The sequence below is a fragment of the Brienomyrus brachyistius genome, unplaced genomic scaffold (genome assembly GCF_023856365.1).
Source record: "Brienomyrus brachyistius isolate T26 unplaced genomic scaffold, BBRACH_0.4 scaffold46, whole genome shotgun sequence".
Taxonomy (NCBI): domain Eukaryota; kingdom Metazoa; phylum Chordata; class Actinopteri; order Osteoglossiformes; family Mormyridae; genus Brienomyrus; species Brienomyrus brachyistius.
In genome coordinates, this window is record NW_026042321.1 from 1,226,266 (window position 1) to 1,248,381 (window position 22,116).

General features: G+C 41.5%; 1 protein-coding gene across 2 annotated transcripts in view; it reads right to left on the minus strand.

Annotated features, from left to right (window-relative positions):
* Positions 1-270: 270 nt before the first annotated feature.
* The window catches only part of LOC125723172 (gamma-aminobutyric acid receptor subunit alpha-2-like), a 76,497-nt gene continuing 54,651 nt past the window's right edge, over positions 271-22,116 (minus strand). Inside the window, exons 10-11 of one of the 2 annotated variants that reach the window (XM_048999576.1) lie at positions 17,556-17,758; positions 271-690 (exon numbers count right to left, since the gene is read on the minus strand). In XM_048999576.1, the coding sequence (XP_048855533.1) occupies positions 391-690; positions 17,556-17,758 (503 nt within the window). In that variant the 3' untranslated portion in view covers positions 271-390. Of the gene's footprint in view, positions 691-5,338; positions 5,444-17,555; positions 17,759-22,116 lie in introns of those variants that run through there. The other variant, XM_048999577.1, reaches the window with a different exon arrangement.

A 22,116-nucleotide genomic window follows, 5' to 3' on the forward strand; every position in this document is an offset into this window, starting at 1 on the left:
TTAAAAGAAGTCTTAGAGTATGTCACTGTTTATGTAAAAACATCAAAGCATGTACAGTTTGATGGTTGCATTTTGCCAGAGTTTGGGGCGGGGGGGGAAAAAAGAGAGACAACTTCTCCTGCATTAAGTAAATTGGTTCACCTGGCGAGCCAACAAATATTATGGGGGGGGCTGGCGTACCCTCAGTATATTATGCTAATTGACCAGTTGCCCACCAATTATAAAAATGCTCCATTAATCATCTTCTGATTCACATGGAAACATGTATATAGGTTATGTGTGCATCAGATACACAGGTTAACACACGAGGTAAGCAAGATGTATTTTTTTTGCCCCCCAAGTGCAAACATCAAACTCCTCCTATGGTGCATGTCCAGGATACGTTTTATTTCATTTTGAGGGGACCATCCCCTTTATCACAGGTTCTCTGTTGAGGTAGGTGGCCCAGTAAACCAGGTTGAAGCCTCCAAACAGAACAGGGAACATTATTTTGGACATCCTGTCAATTTTGCTCACGCTGTTGAATGTCTTTTTGTTGTCTGCTGGCTTGTCTGTTCTGACCTTGCCAGGGTCCAGGATGCCCTTGGAGATGGTGGGCAGGGTCACGTCTTTGGAGAAGTTAGGGGCGTAGTTGGCCACCGCGACTGCGTAGGCATTGTTCTTCTTCACCACTGAGTCCCTCTCTTTCTTCTGCAGGAAGGAGTTACTTGTTAAATGCGTGTTTTTTAAAGGATGTCATGGGCCTCTTCTTAAACAGTCAAGGTGGTACAAAAAATGTAACTGCAGTCTACTCAACCACACCCGAGGAAGCTGATAATAGGTTTCTGGAAATATTATTATGATGAAATACACAACAAGGCATTTATGGTACGTCAAAGTGTAAATTAAATGACACTATCGTCCCTAGTGACTATTAGAGGGACTGGAGAAAGATCAAGTGATCAATATCCAAAAGTAAAGGTCCTGCAGCTGAAGGTCAGCTTGACAGCGTTGATGACACACTAATGAACCCTGTCACCCTTTCACAGGAAGGTCCAAATTTATTCACCCACGCCGCTAATAGAACCAGCACAACTGTAAGATAATTAACGATCAGTCCTTCTATTACATTCCCCCTGATCTGGATGCATGCAGTATGGTGATTCAATGTCATTAAAGTCCTATGTCTTACAGACATCTCAGTTAAATGATTAACCTACCACCTGAGGAACAGAGGACAAATTCTACAAAAGGTGACAAGTCTTCTTGACATTTCTTGAGAGACCCTCAATCAAAGGCTGAGTAGCCCTTTTTAATTAAGTACAATTTTTAAATAATTTATTACCTCTTAATTTTTTTTCTTTTTTGCATTTTTTTATTATTAATTTCAGCAACTTTACACATTCTTAGTTTAGAATACTTTTTGATGTTATCTTGGGATTTTTGGTTGTGCTGTTATGGTGAGAAGTGTTGATTAAGCAGAACAAAAACTTTTCCTTTGTCTGGTACACTTTCAGTTTCTCTTTCAATGATAAATAAAAAAGACCTTGGACAGGGGTAGGCAACCTGATCCTGGACTGCCAATATCCAGCTGGGTTAATGGTACACCAGGATCAAGCCTGCCTATCCCTAACCTAGGAAGAAAAAATAATTGACCTGTAAGATACCAAAGCAGTACCTGGAAATTAAATTGGCTTAAACTGACACACACACACAGACACAGACACAAATGTTTGTGTGTCTGATTTGGTAGCTGACGATTGGTCTGCTGAGGCCCTTTCCACTTCCACCCAATCTATCTCACACCTGACCCCTACAGACCCCCCTGCACAGGGTGGGCCCACAGGAAAGTGGACCCATGTACATGTTATAGCCTATACCTGGCTGGGCCCCATGGGCAAAGATACGGCCACCAGGCACTTGCCAGCGAGACCCCCCCCCCGCCCACCTATCCACCAACACCTGGCTTGAGGATGGGGCCCCAGTCTCCCCAATCTGGAATAGGGTCACATGACCCTTCGGTCATTCTTCATAGGAGTCTATGTGATTTCGCTTAACACAACATATAGAATTGTGACTGGTTTTTAAATAATTAAAAAAAAAAAAACATAATTTCATTACTTGATCAAATCAGTCCCATTACCATCAAAGGAAACTAGACAGTTTTTTAATATAAAAAAAACAGAAACGTGTGGTAAAATAAGTAAGGAATAATTGACTCCGGACCGTTGAATTATTAGAAAAATAATGCACACCCGAGGTGTAACGGCCACTCCGCTTCGCGTCGTGGCCACATCACCACCTCGGGTGTGCATTATTTTCTAATAATTCAACGGTCCGGAGTCAATTATTCCGCTTATACTACGGTTGCCACACCTCATGACATCGATCAGATGATATATTTCAAGGGATTCGTCCGGTTTTTCTACTTAAATCGCTATTGTGAGTAGGATTATTTCTTCCGCATCTCATCCAACGACTCTTTTGCTAGTTCCAAAACGTCATTTTAAAGCTGGCAATGGAGGCTTGAGCCGTTGATAGCAGACTAATGCAGTTAATAATGAAGTTATTAGAAAGAGAGCGAGAGAGACAGAGACACAGAGAAAGAGAAACAGAGAGAGCTTGTATGAATTAGGCTACCTCTGTGTGTCCCTCAACAGTGTTCTGAAGCACCGTCTCTAAACTGTAAGTCTGCTTTAAGATGCAGCGCTGTTATTACCTCGCTAGTGAGAAATGTCATGTGTAGCCTTTAAGTTGGTACACTAGGCTAACTAATACTGCTGCAGCCCAGTTGTTGAAAGTTTCATATTCACCGTAAATATTAAAATTTACTTTCGGAAAATCGGCTGTCATGTTGTTGTTTTTGTTAGTCCTGTGTGCTGTATAGGTACTGTATGCTATTTCCGTTATTACAGTTAACTATGCGAAGTGATATGGAACTGTAATGCGGTCAAGAGAGCTACCTGGAACTACGTTCGCCATGCGTTTATCTGAAAATAATTGCACACCTCAGAACGTTCGTCAGCCAATCAGATTCAAACATTCAACGGTCCCGTAGTATAAATTACTATAAATTAAAACAAACAAATAAATAAATAAATCACTACAAAAGAAAGACTCAAAAGTTACTAGGACTAGCTAACCCAGGTGACCAATGCTGACATTCAGTCAAAGACTAAGCCAATAGGACAAAAAACTAATTTCAAAATTGCTGAATGTAACGAAAGCCTCCAGTTCCCATAAGAAACACTGCCTGGTTATTGTTCATTTCATATATCCCATAATGTGGTTTTATTAATATATTTACTTTGTCATTGTCATTTCCACAGTATAAATAGAGGAAAGCTGTTGCTATGTAATTAAATTGTTTCCATTCAATATATGGTTGCTTGGGCCATTCAGTGCACCTGTCACAGTGCATTAAATGAAGGATTACTTTGTTGCATTTGTTGCAATTCAGCAGTAGATTTCTGTTTCAATGCCTTTCGATTGTTGAACGAGGAAGACCAACAGCCTACACATTGTGCTGTTAACGTCTGTTCAAGATTTAGTGATAGCTTTAAAAAGAAAACTTTAGTCTAAGGAACTAATGAATATAATGGAAATTAACACATTCTGAGAAACACAATTACAGAACCTGCCAAATGGTAGTGCATTGGAGCCCCACATTTCACTTTGCAGGTCAGGAACCCACATGAAGTTTTTTGGCTGAAGCCAGTTAGGTCACATGGGTGGTCGGACTTCCAGCCACTGGCCCAAGGTTCAGAGACTGATTCCGGCAACTGGCAGCAAGTTGGCGCCTTTCATTGGGGGTCTTTGTGGGATGGAGTGAAGATAGGGGGACAGATATCATTCATTTAGAACTTGGTGTTGAGCTGAATTCAGAAAAAAGGGAAGATGATGGATGGGCCAAGAAGACCCAGACGAACAAGGTTTACTGGGAACGTTTGCCTGAAGCGTCTATGTGAGATTGATTCAGCTTACACATTCTGAAAAGCCTCTTCCGTGTGCTGAGTGAGGCTGGGGATCATTGCTGCATCGGCAAGAGCTATGACAAGGTGGCAGCCGGTGTCAGTCACAGCGGCAACCCGCTGCTCGACACCTTTGGAGAGGGAAGCTGTCGAGCTGAGGAAGGAGGCCTTCAGGGAAATGCTTAAGTAAAGATCTCCAGAGATGGAGATGGGTATTGACGGGTGAGAAAGACAATGACAGCAACTGTTTGGGCTGGGCGATATCATATCGATTTACGCCCAATATTTGGTAGGCAGATTAGTAGTACAGCTATAATATTAATGGGATGCGTTTTGTGACACCCAAAACTTAGTAATCTTTATTAAATGTGGTTAGCAAAGCCCACCACATCATGATGTTTTGGTATACCATGTTTCGTACACCTTGGTGCGATTTTCACTGAAGTGTTAGTGAAGAAAGGAACAGCTCAGCAGCCACGATATCTTTTAAAAGAGGAGGTAAAAAGACGCTGGTGGTGTGTGTGGTGGGTGTAGTACTTTTTGCAGTTTAAAGTCTGTCACGTTTATTAAACATAAGGATATGCCTAATTTGCTAACTTTTGGGTGTCATAAAATGCCTCATTAATATTTTAGCTGTACTACTAATCTGCTTACCAAATATTGGGCGTAAATAAATGCCCGTATAGTATCAAAAAGCTGGTGTCCGGCCAAATGCTTCGCCTTTGATATGAAGCCCTGGTGATTACTGCACATGTGCCGAATAAAATCGATATGATATCACCCTGCCCTAGCAACTGTACAGGGAAAAACTCCTGCATGGGAGGAGTTTGGAGATACCATGGAGGGAGACCAAGTTGCAAACCCTTTGATACCTTAGTGGGGACTGTAGGAGGCATTGAGCTCTTCAAAGAAATACTGAATGTGAACATTGATTAATTTATTAATTTGTGTTTCGGTAAAACGTGATTTACATGGCCTGTCTCCTCCCACTGTGAATGACATACACAGTGTATACCTGTAAGAAGAGCTATAAAACAGGAAATAGGAGGTAAGGTTGTTCTTGGCTTTAATGGGTAGGGAGACTACTGCTCTTTTAAAACATCACGCACTATCCGAAACCTGTAGGTAAAACCAATGACATTACAGGCAGTCCCCTGGTTAAGAACATACCTATGAAAGGACAGCCATGCCTATCGTATTAAATTCGAATTAAATATAACAGTTCATAATACTGAAACTTATTTTGTGACACATGAAAATATTGACATGAAAACATTGACTTGGAATATAGCACTGTATACAGTTCTATTATTATAGTATAATTATTATGCACTGAATTATAATTTTTCAACTTACCTACAAATTTGGCTACTGTAGGCCTCATCCAAAGCCATAATGGTGACCTTTCTCGGGCTGCGTTAAGTAGGAATGGGGCGGTGATGACCAACATAGGGCATCTCTGGTGGATTTGTCCTCTTATATTTGGAAGGTACCTCAGGAATAGCAAACGGGGTGATGGTCCTTATTTTTTTAAAAAAGGTGACCAGAGAATGTGTTCCATCTATAGGTGTACGACAATTCTGGGCCTACCGGGGAAAATCCATGCCAGCATACTGGAGAATAGACCCCACATAAGGTCTACACCACGGCCTCCTTTTACATCATAACTCAAAGTCCATGTGTACTCAGTTGCATTTCATTGGATTAGAGAACTGGTTTATTGCTTAGATCATCTCAGTTACTCTCATGATTACTATTTGTATTATTTCTATTTATTTCCATATACAGTGCTATGCAAAGGTTTTTGGGCAGTTTAAGAAAATGATGCTCAAATGAACTTCATGTTGGTGTAATATTATGTTGGTGTGATATAATGTCTGGCAAAACATATTAACCCTTTCAACACCTCTCCTAATGTCACACCAGTAATTTCCGCAGCCATCCAATAAACCCATGTATTTTTTTACTCAACCACTAGCACATCTCCTACGGCTAATCAATATCTCATTGACTTTTTAAACTAATTTAACTAAATAACTAAGTGAGCTGGTGGTGAAATTTAACAAACACATGGAATGGCTGGGACGCCCCAGAGCTTTGGGAACTGAAGTGGTCTTCATCTAGACATTCAACAAGATGTTAGTAACTTTTTGGAGGAAATTCTTGATAGTTTTTATTGGGTTTACTATGTTATTCTGTATTATTGAACCTTTATTTTATTTTTTATTTTTACAAATGTGCTTATTGGTTTGTATGCTGTACAGCACTTACACTTTGTCAATATGTGTTGTTTTAAAAGTACTTTATAAAAAAACCTGACAATGACATATTGACATGGTGGAACAATGGAATGACTCTTCTCCCTCCCATAGTTGTTTAAGGGTTTTGTGGCAATATGCTACCAGGAACATGTTCACAATCTACAGCAGGGTTCCCCAACTCCGGTCCAAGAATCCAACACAGTTTGCAGATTTCCCTGCTCAAACACATCTGTAACTCAACTAATTACCAGGTTTAGTAGGTGTGTCTGGGCAGGCAAATCTGCAAACTGTGTTGCAGACCGGTCCTCCAGGACCGGAATTGGGGAACCCTGGTCTACATGCACTTTGTTGACTTGCTTTGTGGAGGATCCATACGAGAGTGTAGCCAGACATATATTATGGGAGGCGCTGCAGGAATACGATGGCCATTAAAACGTTATATTAGTCTGAATGCACTAAAAGTTACATCTGCCCAATTGGCACAAAATCAAAGTTGTTTAGAGACGGTGTTTGCTTCTGTTAAGGATATGTCTTGAGTCAATTTACATTTGTGATTTTAAATTGCTGTTTTGATGCTGACAGGCTGCGTTGTGACATGGTGACATGCATATTCAAATACCCAGCCAAGCAAAATGCAGCTCATCCAGTAGCATTCCTCGTTAAATTCTGTTTTGAGCCATTATTTTATTATAGTTAACTGCTTGGGGTTTAATTAAGCTGTAAATTAAAGTTATAAGAATGAGAAGGTTCTGGAAAAACAAAAATGGGATAGTTAACTGCTAGTAACCTTAAGAAACACAATCAGCATGCATTGGTTTTTTTTATTTGCAGTTCCTAGGGGACACACATTGAACATAACAATTGCTGAGATATCATTACATCACCAGGCTATAGTAATGCCGACTGTATATTGCTGACAGCATAGCTATTGGTGGCTTTCCAAAGCACAAAAAAGGACAGAAATAAATGACTCCCTTGCTTTATACCTGATGTTCTGCAGCCGCTGGCACTACCCCCTACCCTATTGTCATTGGCTAAATGCAGAATCTCAGAAGGGCACTTTACTTTAGCTGAAGGCACATGGCTGCTGGAGTCACCTCTATGTATATCTCTCATTTACCGGCATTGGACTGATCCTCTGAATAATTCTTTTCTTCTTTTCTTTGCCAAGTATTCAGTGAGCAGCCCACACACTAAAGATGCAATTCTGGCACAGAACATCCCACCGTGCACTACGGGGGGCCCTAAGACAGTTGGCCCAAAGCCCGACACACCCGTAAGTGCAGAGGCCCAAAGCCCGACACACCCGTAAGTGCAGAGGCCCAAAGCCCGATACACCCTTAAGTGCACAGGCCCAAAGCCCGACACACCCGTAAGTGCACAGGCCCAAAGCCCGACACACCCTTAAGTGCAGAGGCCCAAAGCCCAATACACCCTTAAGTGCACAGGCCCAAAGCCCGACACACCCTTAAGTGCAGAGGCCCAAAGCCCAATACACCCTTAAGTGCATAGGCCCAAAGCCCGACACACCCGTAAGTGCACAGGCCCAAAGCCCGACACACCCGTAAGTGCAGAGGCCCAAAGCCCGATACACCCGTAAGTGCAGAGGCCCAAAGCCCAATACACCCTTAAGTGCACAGGCCCAAAGCCCGACACACCCGTAAGTGCAGAGGCCCAAAGCCCAATACACCCTTAAGTGCACAGGCCCAAAGCCCGACACACCCGTAAGTGCACAGGCCCAAAGCCCGATACACCCTTAAGTGCAGAGGCCCAAAGCCCGATACACCAGTAAGTGCAGAGGCCCAAAGCCCGACACACCCTTAAGTGCAGATGCCCAAAGCCCGATACACTCGTAAGTGCAGAGGCCCAAAGCCCGATACACCTGTAAGTGCAGAGGCCCAAAGCCCGACACACCCGTAAGTGCACAGACCCAAAGCCCGATACACACGTAAGTGCAGAGACCCAAAGTCCGATACACCTGTAAGGGCACAGGCCCAAAGCCCAATACACCCTTAAGTGCAGAGGCCCAAAGCCCGACACACCCATAAGTGCACAGGCCCAAACCCCGACACACCCGTAAGTGCAGAGGCCCAAAGCCCGATTCTCCCCTAAGTGCACAGGCCCAAACCCCGACACACAATTAAGTGCAGAGGACTAAAGCCCGACACACCCGTAAGTGCACAGGCCCCAAGCCCGATACAGCTGTAAGTGCAGAAACCCAAAGCCCGATATCCGACACCCCTTATGATTTAATTTTTCAGAAAGCAGGCCTAACTAATGGTTTAAACTTATTGTGTTCTGCAGTTTAATATAATTATGGACTAATAATACAGAATAACAACATGACTGGCAATTCAGCTTCTTGTTACATTTTCTTTTTGGCTCAGTGGGCTAAACCTCTGTGCCTGTGATCAGAAGGTTGCCGCTCAGCAGAATAGCATCTGTGGGTCTTTGAACAAGGTCACTAACCCCGAGCTCCATGGCTACCGCTGCAGGTCGCTGATCTTTGCTGCCAAGCTGCTCTCACCTATATACACTATATGGACAAAAGTATCGGAAACACCTGGCCATTACACCTACAGGAACTTTAATGGCATCCCATTCTAAATCCATAGGCATCAATATGGAGTTGGTCCCTCCTTTGCAGCTATAACAGCTGCCACTCTTCTTCCACAAGATTTTGGAGTGTGTCTGCAGCAATTTTTGCCCATTCATACAGAAAAGCATTGGTGAGTGGAGTCGGGAGTGATGCTGATGTGAAGGTCTGTCTCACAATCTCCATTCTAGTTCATCCCAAAGCTGTTTGATGGGGTTGCGGCCAGGGATCTGTGCAGTCCAGTGAAGTTCCTCCACACCAGACTCACTCATCCATGTCCTTATAGACCTTGCTTTGTGCACTGATGCGCAGTTATGTTGGAACAGGAAGGGGCCACCCCCAAACTGCTCCCACAAAGTTGGGAGCATGAAATTGTCCAAAAGGGCTTTGAATGCTACAGCATTAAGAGTTCCTTTCGCTGGAACTAAGAGGCCAAGTCCAATCCCTGAAAAACAAGCCCACACAATAACCCCCCCCCCTCCACCAAACTTTACACTTGGCACAATGCAGTCAGGCAAGTGCTGTTCTCCTGCTAACTGCCAAACCCAGACTCATGCCAGACAGAGAAGCGTGATTCATCACTCCAGAGAACACATCTTCACTGCTCTAGAGTCCAGTGGCAGCGTGCTTTACACCACTGCATCCAACGCTTTGCATTGCACTTGGTGATGTAAGGCTTGGATGCAGCTGCTCAGCCATGGAAACCCATTCCATGAAGTTCTCTACACACTATTCTTGAGTTAATCTGAAGGCCACATGAAGTTTGGAGGTCTGTAGCTATTGACTCTGCAGACAGTTGGTAACTTCTGCACACTGTGCGCCTCAGCATGTGTTGTCCCCACTCTGTGATTTTATGTCGCCTCCCACTTCATGGCTGAGTTGCTGTTGTTCCCATTTGCTTCCACTTTGTTATAATACCACTAACAGTTCACTGTGGAATATCCATTAGCAAGGGAATTTCACAAATGGACGTATTGCACAGGTCCATATGTTTATGATGGAACAGAAAAGGGCCTTCCCTCAACTGTCCCCACAAAGTTCCCCACTTCAGAGTCCAGTGGCGGTGTGCTTTACACCACTCCATCCGACTCTTGGCATTGTGCATGGTGATGTGAGATTTACATGTTGCTGCTTGGCCATGGAATCCCATAACATGAAGCTTCCAGCACACAGTGTTTCTGCTGGGGTTAATGCCAGAGGAAGTTGGTAACTCTACAGTTATTGAGTCAACAGAACATGACTTTTACTCATTATGCGCCTCTGCACTCAGCGCCCCCACTCTGTTACTTTACACGGTCTGACACTTCATGCTTGTCTGTTGTTCCTAAATGCTTCCACTTTACAATAATACCGCTTACAGTTGACTGTGGAATATCTAGCAGGGAAGAAATGTCACAAACTGACTTTGTGCAAAGGTGGCATCCTATGCCAGTACCACGCTTTTATTTACTGAGCTCTTCAGAACGACCCATTCTTTTACAAATGTTTGTGAACCTGACTGCATGGATAGGCACTTGATTTTAGACATCTGTGGCAATGGGTCTGAATAAAACACTTGAATTCAATGATTAACAGGTCAGTCCCAATATTTTTGTCCATATAGTGTGTCTGTGAGAGCAAGATGGGGCAAGCAAAAAAAGAATTTCCCCACAGGGGTAAAAACAGTGTCGTCATTGCTGCTATTATTATTATTATTATTATTATTATTATTATTATCCATCCATCCATTTTCCAAACCGCTTATCCTACTGAGTCGTGGGGGGTCCTGAGCCTATCCTGGATGCAATGGGCATGAGGCAAGGAACAACCCAGGATGGGGGGCCAGCCCATTGCAGGGCACACTCACATACCATTCACTCACACATGCACACCTACGGGCAATTTAGCAACTCCAATTAGCCTCAGCATGTTTTTGGACTGTGGGGGCAAACCGGAGAACCCAGAGGAAACCCCACGACGACATGGGGAGAACATGCAAACTCCACACACATGTGACCCAGGCAGAGACTCGAACCCTGGTCCCAGAGGTGTGAGGCAACAGTGCTAACTACTGCACCACCATGCCACCCCCTATCATCATCATCATCATCATCATCATCATCATTATCATCCTTTAAATTCTGCTCTATTCAGCTCTATTCAAGTTAAGTCCATCCTTTGAACTTGGAGCTACCATTAGGGGGTGATGGTTCACTTGATGGATTAATGTCCTCCTCAGTACATGAGCAGTGCCAAGCAGCATGATATTCTGGACCATCTGATATCACCTGGGATTCTGTTGCTGTAATTTTCCCTCCCCTTTCTTGATTTTGGTTTTCAAGCCACACAACTTCTCAATTTCTATTTCTAGAGCTTTGTATTTTGGAGAGTTTTTCTATAGTTTTCAGGGAGGGGTTTCTTTCATTGGGGACAGACATGTCGATGAGCAGACCAGTTCTCTCCATCATATCCTTCACTAGATGTAGACTAATTTGGTGGTGCCCTTACAGCTCATTGAAACAATGTTTCATTTCTCCTGAAAAGTGATTCAATCAAGCAATTGTCTAATGTATACCTGCGTGCCTTTAGTATGTGACAGAGTGAACCAATAAAATTGCGAAAAGGAATGATTGGTTGTCTATTTTACAAAGATAGGCTAAAATAGTATGGACAGATTTTTTGGTACCTCCAAAGAGACTATTTATCCTTGCATTATAGTCATGTTACCACACAATACTTCATTGTTGTAAATAACTAACTTATTGTACCATCCACAGTATTTTTTCTAACTTTCCTTGCACTGACATGAAGTTTAGCACTTTTCTGTATGGTAATACACTGCACAAGCATGTTGTATGTATGTGTGTATGCATGTATGTATGTAACCACTGTATAATTTTAACTGTGTACTTCTCTGCTGTATGTTGATTCGTCGTGTAAGAAAGCTGGACAGTCATTGACAACCGGAGACAAATTCCCGGTGTGTGTGTGTGTGTGAGTGTGTGTGAGAGTGTGTGTGTAAGCATACTTGCCCATCAGACCTGATTCTTTATATCTTTCCTACTTTCACTACCCATTCAGCACCCCCCCCATAGCCCACCAGCCAATCAGATGGCTGGATCACTGGCCCCCCTTCCTATAGGCTTGGCTGCCATCCCCACTGCACGCAGACCTGGGTCACACTCCATTTATTTCTCTAGCCAAAACCCATCCCCCACTACCAGACTTCTCTTTAAAACCTTGTTAAGCTTGAATATTGTTATCTCAATGGTATGAGAAACCCCTTCTGTAACCAGGACAGGTCCATTTCAGCCAGATGGAGGCTCTGAAAATTGAGGACAATATCAACTATCCTTATATTTACATTCCAGTCAGACTAGCTGATGCTTTTATTCAGTGAGACTTGACCCAAAACTATATGACATTCTTCTCAGTGGGAACATGTACATATCTATATATTTTTATTAAATATAAAAGCTGTCAATTTCAATGCATGAAGACACATGGTGCAGTTAGTTAAATTGTTAGAAAGAATTGGGAGTACATTCATTTTTGCGAACCCTTTGCCTATAAAATGCATAAGATTACAGCTTATAGGGAATACCTATAAAAAAAATGCAACTCTTCATTTATAATATGTGTTACATATGCACTTTTGAAGCTGTAGAGCTTGGTTCAGCATTCTAAGGTAAAGTGACACGGACATCTCTGGCATCAGTGATTGGTCAGCACATTTCCGTGTTTTGTTTGTGGTCGAGTTTGCATACTTGCGTGCTTCTTCCTTGATATCCTAACGCAGTGCAAAAACCAGCCTGTTTACAAAGATAAGTCATCTCTGAATTGGCCACTGTGTGCGTGTGTGTGTGTGTGCGTGTGTGTGTGTGTGTGTGACAGACCAACTCCCACTGCAGGATACCCCCACCTTTCGCTTCCTGGGATTGGCTCCAGGTTCTCCATCTAAGCGGTTACGGAAAATATTTGGATGGATGTAATCAAGGCTGTGCTATTTTCTGTTCTGAGATATAAACACATAGTAAAATTATTCATATACTGCATGCATGTAATCATTTTCATTTAAATCATGACAGGTACTGTGTTCCTACTGTCATCAGCCATGAAGAATCAGAATGGGGACATGATACCGCATCTATATCATATTTTTATGATTCCACCATCCATCACAAGGACATATGATCATAAAAAGCATATGACAGAATTTAATTCTTATGCCGATCACACTAATCTACCTCTGGCAGTGTCTAAGGACAGAACACTGAAGAGAATCATGATAAACAAAAACAGGCCAATCAACAAGAGGTTCTTTGGAGTCTTGCTAACATAGATGTTTGTATGTGTGTATGGGGGGGGGGGGGGGGGGCGAGACAAAAGAGAACGACAAAAGCTGGGACAGGCATTTTACTGTCCAGGCTCAGGTTAGAGAACGATCCATCGAACACATCAGGTTATACTCCGGTGTGTACAAACACCTAACTATGTGATGATGATTTGGTGGAGAGGTTTTTAAACAATCAAAGAATATTATAAACATCATACATTTGATTAAATATGTAACTGGAGCAACTGGAATAAAGTTCTGTCATCTCAAAAAACAGGAACCCTTTCTGCAATTTTGCCCACTAATGTACCTTTGGCAGTCCATCCATAATTACGAGTTGTCCGTAAGTCGGACATTCTTAACCCGGGGACTGTCTACACTTATTAAGAATACAGAATTCAGCATTTCAGTTTTCAGGTTATGCTAATCCTTTATTACTCCAGTTACCTCCTCCTCAAGTTAATTCCCTGCATCTCAGAGATATAGCAAGTCTGAAGCAGTTTCTTATTGCATAAGAATTGAATTGAATATTATTAAATCTTTCTCCCAGAAAAATATCAGAAGAGTAAAGGAAAAAAAAAAAAACTTGTTAGTGGGCTAAAATCCAAAAGAATATTGTGATACTATACATTTGTAACCAGCAAGCGTCCAGTACACTGTCACCACACGCTAACTAGTTTAGAAAATGGGATTTGTGACAAAAAAATTTATTATTCAATTTTGCAGCATGCAAAGCAATAAAGGAAGTGACTAAAGCAGGAGATTAGGGGCGGTCTGTGGGTCTGTGGGTTCCGACTCCATGCTTGCAACTGGAAGGTCATTGGTTCAAAACCTGCGGTCAGCAGAGTAATGACACCATTGGGCTCTCGAGCAAAGCCTTTAACTTCACTTGCTCCAGGGATTGGCTGACACTGCCCTCTCAACTGAACATTACTTAAGATAAAAAAAACATCCTCTAAATAGACTTATGGTAATGTAGATAATCACAAGCGATCAAGAAAATCCATGCCTTTCAGTATTAATCTTGAGGTCATAAAGTGTTTGAAGGGTGGTAAGCACACTAAATATATATTTGCTGGGCTATAGCTAAGCATAAGTCGACTGTGTATATTTTGTCTTGTGCAAAGGAAGCAAATTAGCTAAACTGCTGAGACAACAGGGTACTGACAGACTGAGGTACATTTCAAAGTCTCAGCAAACTCCTGGATAAATAACATAAGGTCAACGCTGAAGCACACTGCGACTCTTGTGCTTCTTTGACAATTTGTTTCTTTTATCTTTTTAACTGGTTTATTTTTAGGCCTAAGAATGAGTTTTTATTTTTCCAGTGAAATATAGTGATAATGGAGTTTGATTAGCAAAATCTTTGGTCTTGTGTCACGAGATCTCAGATATTACAACATGACGAGATCTCTCGTCTGAGTGAAAAGCGGGTCCCACGAAGGCTCTGCAAATCAGCTGATGTAAGCTTGTGGACGACTGACAAAATCGCCATAGTAGATGCTCCAGATAGTTTTAAATCTTTTACGTGGCAGCATTTTGGGTACCCGGTGGAAATATAAACAGTGATATGGTGACAGACAAAAAACACGAATCATCTGTAATCATTGTAGGAAAATAATGGCGTACACAGCGACTAATGCTACTACTATGCAAAGCCATTTTGAACACCATCATAGCTCTTTACTTAAATCCACTGCACCGGTGAAGAAAACATAAAAAAAAAATGTTTTATGTTTGTTGTTTATATTGTTTTATTTATATTGTATTTTATGTTCAATTGAGTAGTCAAATAGGAGAGAAGCCTGTCATTTGCGATTGTGGTGAAATAGTTTATGGTGCTAGATATTTGTTCTGTTCTTTACTGCATATGATGATGGTGATTATTTAAAACATTTCTCCATACATCTGCAGTATTTAGCATTTTTTGTCTTTGAAATTAATCGAATAAAAGGCCTTTCCTTAAAATATTGTTAAAATATCGTCTCGTCTCATTCTGGTGAACCCAATATCGTGTTTCGTCTCGTGGGCTGAGTATATCGTTACACCCATAGATCCCTACAATATGTAAGTGAACATCACCTGCAAATAGTAGCTTACTGTTTACAGGAAAAAGTTAAAGTAGCATATACAATTGTATATGGACCCTATCAAAATCTTAGCAAATGTAACTTTGTTCCAAGATGTTAACAGCCAATGTCTTTCTTGATGGCTACAATGCACTGTGCAAATATTTCAGCTGATTGCAGCAGAAAGTGGTATTTTACTATATTCCTGTTTACAAGATTAATAATCTTCAATACTTAAGGGGCCTGTGTTATTTTTGTAATGAAAATTAAATGTTTCAGTTCAGAGTGAGGTTGTTGCATGTTTCCAAAGTAAATTCCAAGTGGAATTTACTTCTGGGCTTGGCTGCTCCAGGAGGTTATGCAAATCAGTCATACCCAGCGGCACTTACGGTTAATGAGCTAAAGTGGATAGTAAACAGTCAGCCAGTAAAGCCGACTTTTCTGTTATTCGGGTTTCTAATCAGGATGAAACCTTAGCTAATCACTTACATCAGTCTCATCAGGTTTGTTTGAATAGTTTCGCTTGTTCGACTGTTATGGCTTGTTGGTCTGACCCTTTGATTGGTTTCATATGTCTTTGGTAGAATAATCAATTTGAAAGTGTTTAATTAAATTAATTTAAATAAATTAAATTGCCATTTCCCCACCCCTCCCCAATAGCTTTTTATTTTCTTTAAGAATAATGTCTGATAACTGAACATTTTAACTTAAAAGAAAATTTAACAAAGAAAATGTAATTTAAAGTAATCAAACAGTATTTTAAAGTAATTTAAAGTAATCAACTGTTTAGCTTGAATAACAATTCACAAATGACAATCTGTTAAATAAAATCCCAAAAAATTGTGCATATAATTAAAAAATAATAAAAACATTTTTCTTTCTTCCCCAAAGGGAGAAATGTGATCTGTAAACAGTTTTTCAATTTATGTCAGTAATATAATTAGCACGGACATGACCTTATTACCCTCCATTCAGAAGTGTCACATGGTCTACGATAATTAGTATCATTTCCAATCAAGAGTACTTCAACGTGACCTTCCATAAACATTTCTGTGAATAAGCTTACAATAAATTCCATGTGTTCTCAGACCCAAACAGTTTACAAATGACTGGACCCCCTTGTGTTCACACCCATGTACCTGGAATGCATCCATCCATTTTCCAAACCGCTTATCCTACTGGGTCGCAGGGGGTCCGGAGCCTATCCCAGAAGCAATGGGCATGAGGCAGGGAACAACACAGGATGGGGGGGGCAACCCATTACAGGGTTCACTCACACATACAGTCCTACATGCAATTTAGTAACTCCAATTAGCCTCAGCATCTCATTGGACTGTGGGGGGAAACCGGAGTACCCAGAGGAAACCCCACGAAGACATGGGGAGAACACGCAAACTCCACACACATGTGACCAAGGCGGAGACTTGAACCCGGGTCCCAGAGGTGTGAGGCAACAGTGCTAACCACTGCACCACCATGCCGCCCCATACCTGGAATCCTTTATACCAAAATAGCATTATTTCAGATTATGTGTAAATGTTCCTTCTAACTGGAACCAAGAACGGGATCCAGGTGTTGAAAGTGGGTAAGCTTGCTGGCTTAAGTGTATGAATATTGTAAAATCCTGGGTTTGGCACATGTGATGCTTTTATGATTTATAGCCAAGTCGTCTTGTCCATGTGCAGTATGCTCTCAGCTCATTAATATTTCTCTGATAGGTAGAGTATTCATGTCAGATGTCAGACGTAAAGAGAATGTGTAGGGAAAATAGATTTTCAGAGCTGCAGATTAATATTCCTTTGCTCGTATTTTGTCTGATTTTATCCTGAATTCCAGCCTGCCACAGTTTTGATTTACATATTTTAGATAATTAAGCTGACAAAATTACATATGCATCTTAAAATCAGTATTGTCAGTCCTCTGTGCAAAATGGACAGAAATGTCATTGTCTTTGTTTACCTAAAATTGTAGTATATTAATTGTGACTATAATGAGTGTTAAGCTGGACTATCCATAATCGTTGTTTCATCAGAAACTTACTTACATTCACAAGACCAATTTTTCCCTTTTTGCTTCGTCTTTGTGTGTCAATATCAAATGACAATGGGAAAGTATTATGTAGCCAACAAGTCTTAAAACATCAAGACAACCTTTAAGTATAGACCACACACTGAGTGCATGGAAGTTAGATGGGTTAATCACTAGTGTCCTCATCATGACTTTCAAGTGCTAGTCAAGTTCTTTCTGCATTCTTCACCTGCTTTATATGCTGAAGGATATGACAAATTTAAAGGTACAGTACTTCAGTACAGGACGGTTCAGAATCTAGTCCTAAAGTACTGGTGTTGAGGCTACTGTAGTTACCTTGTCATTCACGATGCTCTTTCCATCCCAAGCCCAGCCCCGCTTGGTGAAGTAGTTGACAGTGGCAAACTCTATGAGGGCTGAGAACACGAAGGCATAGCAGACAGCGATGAACCAGTCCATGGCTGTGGCGTAGGCCACCTTGGGCAGGGAGTTCCGAGCGCTGATGCTCAGGGTGGTCATGGTCAGCACCGTGGTCACACCTAGACAACAGAACAATGACAGGATTGCGTGAGACAGATTTTACAAAGCTGCAAATGAGAATGTTATTGCCAATGCAACAGGTAAAGTAAGAGATAAGTGTCAGAATTTATACAATGATTTTCTCTAAAATGTATGTAGCTGGATATTTTACCAAAGCAAATTAGTGTTTCTTTATCCCTGTGAGGAAATAGGCATATTTTGCATATCCCTTGTTTTTCAAGAGACACACTGACATACACTAAATGCCCAAATGTATATGGACACCAATTTGTCCAACATCTCATTATTAAACCAAGGCTATTATTATTAATTTGGACAGTTCATTGTTGCTTTAAGAGCCTCTATTTTTCTGGCAAAGTTGTCCATTAAATGCTGGAACATTGCATGATTTGCTACCATTGAGGTTGAGTATTGATGTTGGGTGATCAGGTTCCTTTCTGTGAGCTTGGGTGACTGACCACTTCACAACTGAACTAGTTCCCAGATGCTTTGTCCTCCACAATCACTTCACTTGCATTTGACCAGCAGGACGGAGATGTGCCGAACTGACTTGATGGAAAGAACATTCTATAATGTTACCAAATGGAAAGTAACTAGTCTGTCTGGTACAACCACCACCATTCTGCTGATAATATTTGCTGCAGGAGATTGCATAACACTGTGCTTAATTATACATCTCTGTCAGTAGTGGGTGAGGATTAAATAAGAAATTCCTCTGATTAATTAGGGTGTCCTCATACTTTTGGCCATATGGTCTATATACAGGTGAGAACGAGTTTCTGGAGTCACAGGACAGGATGGGTCACCGTGCCGCACCCCTGCAACAATTAGGGCTAAGGGCCCTGTGCAATGGCCCTGAGAAGATGACAGTAGCGGAACATCTCATAGGAGGTGAAGGAGTTACCTTTAGCTAACAAGTCCGGTGTCTCAGAATCACTTCTAGGGATCATCTTAAAAATGTGACTAGGACAAGAATTTGTCTGAGCTCAGAATAGGACACGAGAAACAGATGCGAAGTTTCCGACACCCACTTTCAGCAAGTAGAACTTTTAGTTTGACAATATGTGGTCCTATGGGTGCCTTGGATGGGCTGGCCGCCCATCCAGGGTTGTTCCCTGCCTCGTGCCCATTGCTTCCGGGATAGGCTCCGGACGCCCCACGACCCAGTAGGATAAGCGGTTTGGAAAATGGATGGATGGATGGATGGTTCTATGAGTTTAACCATATAATTGGTAATGATAGTAATGTTTTGTAGTTTTCTGATACTGCTGCTAAAGTCTTAGCATATAAAGAAAGTCTGATGAATAAAAAATCTATTGCATCTACTACCTCTATTACTATTAATAAACAGTAGTAGTAATAATGATATTCATGTAAAAATGTACAGGTACAGTTATAAAGGTCAATTACAAGTGCAATCTCACCTTGTTCAACGTATAGTGTAAATATCAGCAATAACCAGTTTAATTGGTTATTTCAGTATATTTCATTGTATGTACTGTAAAATGAGATGCATTAAAACAACCAGTTAAACTGATTATTTGTGTGTCATATTTGGGCAGAGTGGTGGCTCTGAGGCCAGGGTTCTGTGCTGGAAATCAGAAGGTTGCTGGTTCGAATGCCTGGAATGATTCTGCTCTGTTGGGCCCTTGAGCAAGACCCCTAACCTGCAATTACTCCCTCCTGGGTATGACACTGATATACATCCAGCCCTACAAGCAGGTCCTCCAACTTTCAGGGAAAATTTGAGGGTTGGTGTCAGGATTGACACCCCAGCCACTAGAAAAAAAACTTGACACTGTTGCATTCCATTTGAGCTAGTGTGGTGCTGAGAATCACCGGCTGCACTCAGGTTCTCCTCCCTGAGGTGGTTGGTTGTGTAGAGGGTGCGGCAGCAATGTACCAACAAATGTTTCTTACCGCTCCTCTCCTCTCCTCTCTCTCCACTATTGCAAGGCATTTAAAACCTTTTAGCTGTAATTATAATCTTTTCTTTTTATATTCCCCTGACTTTTGTCACGCTGCCGCAACACCAGTGATGTACCCAGATCATCACTGCTGAATAGATGCATTTTCCCAGGGGCCAAAAACTGCAAAGTTGCCAGCCCTTTCATTTCAGCTGACAGTGCTTAACTCCTCCTTGTAGATGTTGTAATTGCATCACTTACAAGGTCAGTAAGAAATTCTAGTCTAGCTTTGTCGAGCCAATATCTTTTTAGAAGTTCATTGTTGTCCAGCGTTTCAAAAACCTTCCTTCTTTCCCAGAATGTGTGTGCCAATCTATACCTGAATGCCATCGTCTGGTAGCTCCTAACGGGTTCAGACAGAACTCAAGCTCTCATCAATACTAGGAAGTTATGAGCACTTTCCTAAGTCACTTAAAATGATTTTTCTACTTTGAGACACTGAAATAAACATGGGCACAGATCTTTCAGCATCAGTTTTCATTTTTAAAATTTAAGCCTCAAACAAAACGCATGCGTTTGGGTATGGATGGTAGGACATGTCCCTAGCAATTGTGGGAGAACTGTGTCTGTTTAGGGGGCTGAGGTTCGGGGCTGATTTGACTAACGTAGAAACCTAACCTATGCCCTTGTCTCCAGGAGTACCTTGGGGTGCTTAACCTGAATCACTCCATACAAAATGTCCATCATTATAAACATGAATAGGTTATGCTTCTTTAAATAAAGATAACGGTTAGAAAATATAACCCTTTTCAATGGAATGCCTACTTTCTGTTCATGTATTATATTTAAATTAAGGTGTGTCAGGCAATTACAGCGATTCATTATGTCGGTGGACACAAATTATGGAATCATCACATGAAAGGCACTCTGACTTTGAAGTCTATAAATCATAATTACAAACATGGCTACAAAGGTGAGTCATATTCGGTTAAATGCCAGGAGGCGTCGGCTGTAAAATAGGTCTGACAATCAACACTATGGGATTTTTCAAAATGATATGAGGCAATTCACAGTCTGTGCCGGCAGTGCATCACTCAGAACAATGAAAAATCATTTCATATGTTGAGGGAAACAGCCTCAAACATGCCATGGACAAGGTACCTGAACAAAGAGAAGCAGTCATCAAAGCTTATCTATAGGGATAGATGGACACTTAACAAGGATGTTCAGTCAGTTTATGTTGTGCATATAAATGTCTCAAATTCAATAACCAAGGAAAACTCGCAATTAAAAAAAAACTACTTATGAATTACAAAAGAAACATGGCTGAAGTGGTGAGTAAGCATTTATAACGGCTGTAAAAACAGCACACTTTTAGCAGTCAGTCAGTCTGCTTGAGGAGGAAAAGTTGCTTTTAGCAAGCAGTGGTCCCAGCTTAATGACTTCTTAGGCGTGTAAAAATAGCACCTCTCAAAGCTGGGTGCTTAGGGCTGCATTAGGGCGACCAGTGAAGTACGACAAGGACCAGAAGCGTCAAAGATTCCCCGGAGAACCTTCTTAATGCAAGAAAAGAAGAAAAAAAGCTTAGAGGTTATTAAAGAGGCCAGTGGTCAGGAAAAAGAGTACGAAAATATTCTTGCGCAGATGGACTCATATATTTCCAGATTTGCAAGATATAACTGATAGAAACCACAAGTTCTGTAAGGCTAGAATAAAATATCAGTAGCTCAGCTCTGGGTGTAGTTATTATTATTATCTGTTCACCCCACCCCCACACCATGAAGACATATATGAATACGAATCTAAAATGTCCAGGTCTCACTCCACTCATTCTACCTATTTCTTCTCCTTTTGATTCCCCCTTTATTATTTCAACCCCTTCATTCTAAAAATGATATCATTAAAAGGCCACATCCCACGGGATTGGTTTAATGAAAAGGTAAGGAGCCCCCCCCCCCCAGGTACAGGGGAGAGCATTTTGCAGATTGCGAGCCTTATCCATTAATCATCTCGCGATCAAGGTGGAGACATGCCACAGCTGCCTGATCGATGGGTTGGCCAGCTCTGCTTTACAGAATAAAATGCCCCATATTTAGTTTTTACTTACATTTTTTTTTTTTGCTTTTACTTTTTGGTAAGGAATGGCAACTGGGTTGGCCACATATTTACTGGCGGGGGGGGTGGGGGTGGCATAGCCACCTCTGGCTATTACTTAGACGCTTTCACAGTTTTGAAGCCTCATTTTCCTGCTATTACGTACAGATGCAGCCACCTCAATTTTTTTAACTAGTTGGGTTCTTTGCATGGACCCGGCTTTTAAGCATAACCCACAAATTTTCAATAGGGTTGAGATTGGAGGTATTTCACAAAGGAGGATTTCTTGCTTAGCCGAATAACTTGTTGGAGTTAAGGTAAACTGAAGAGACAGCCGTTTTACAACACCAGAGACA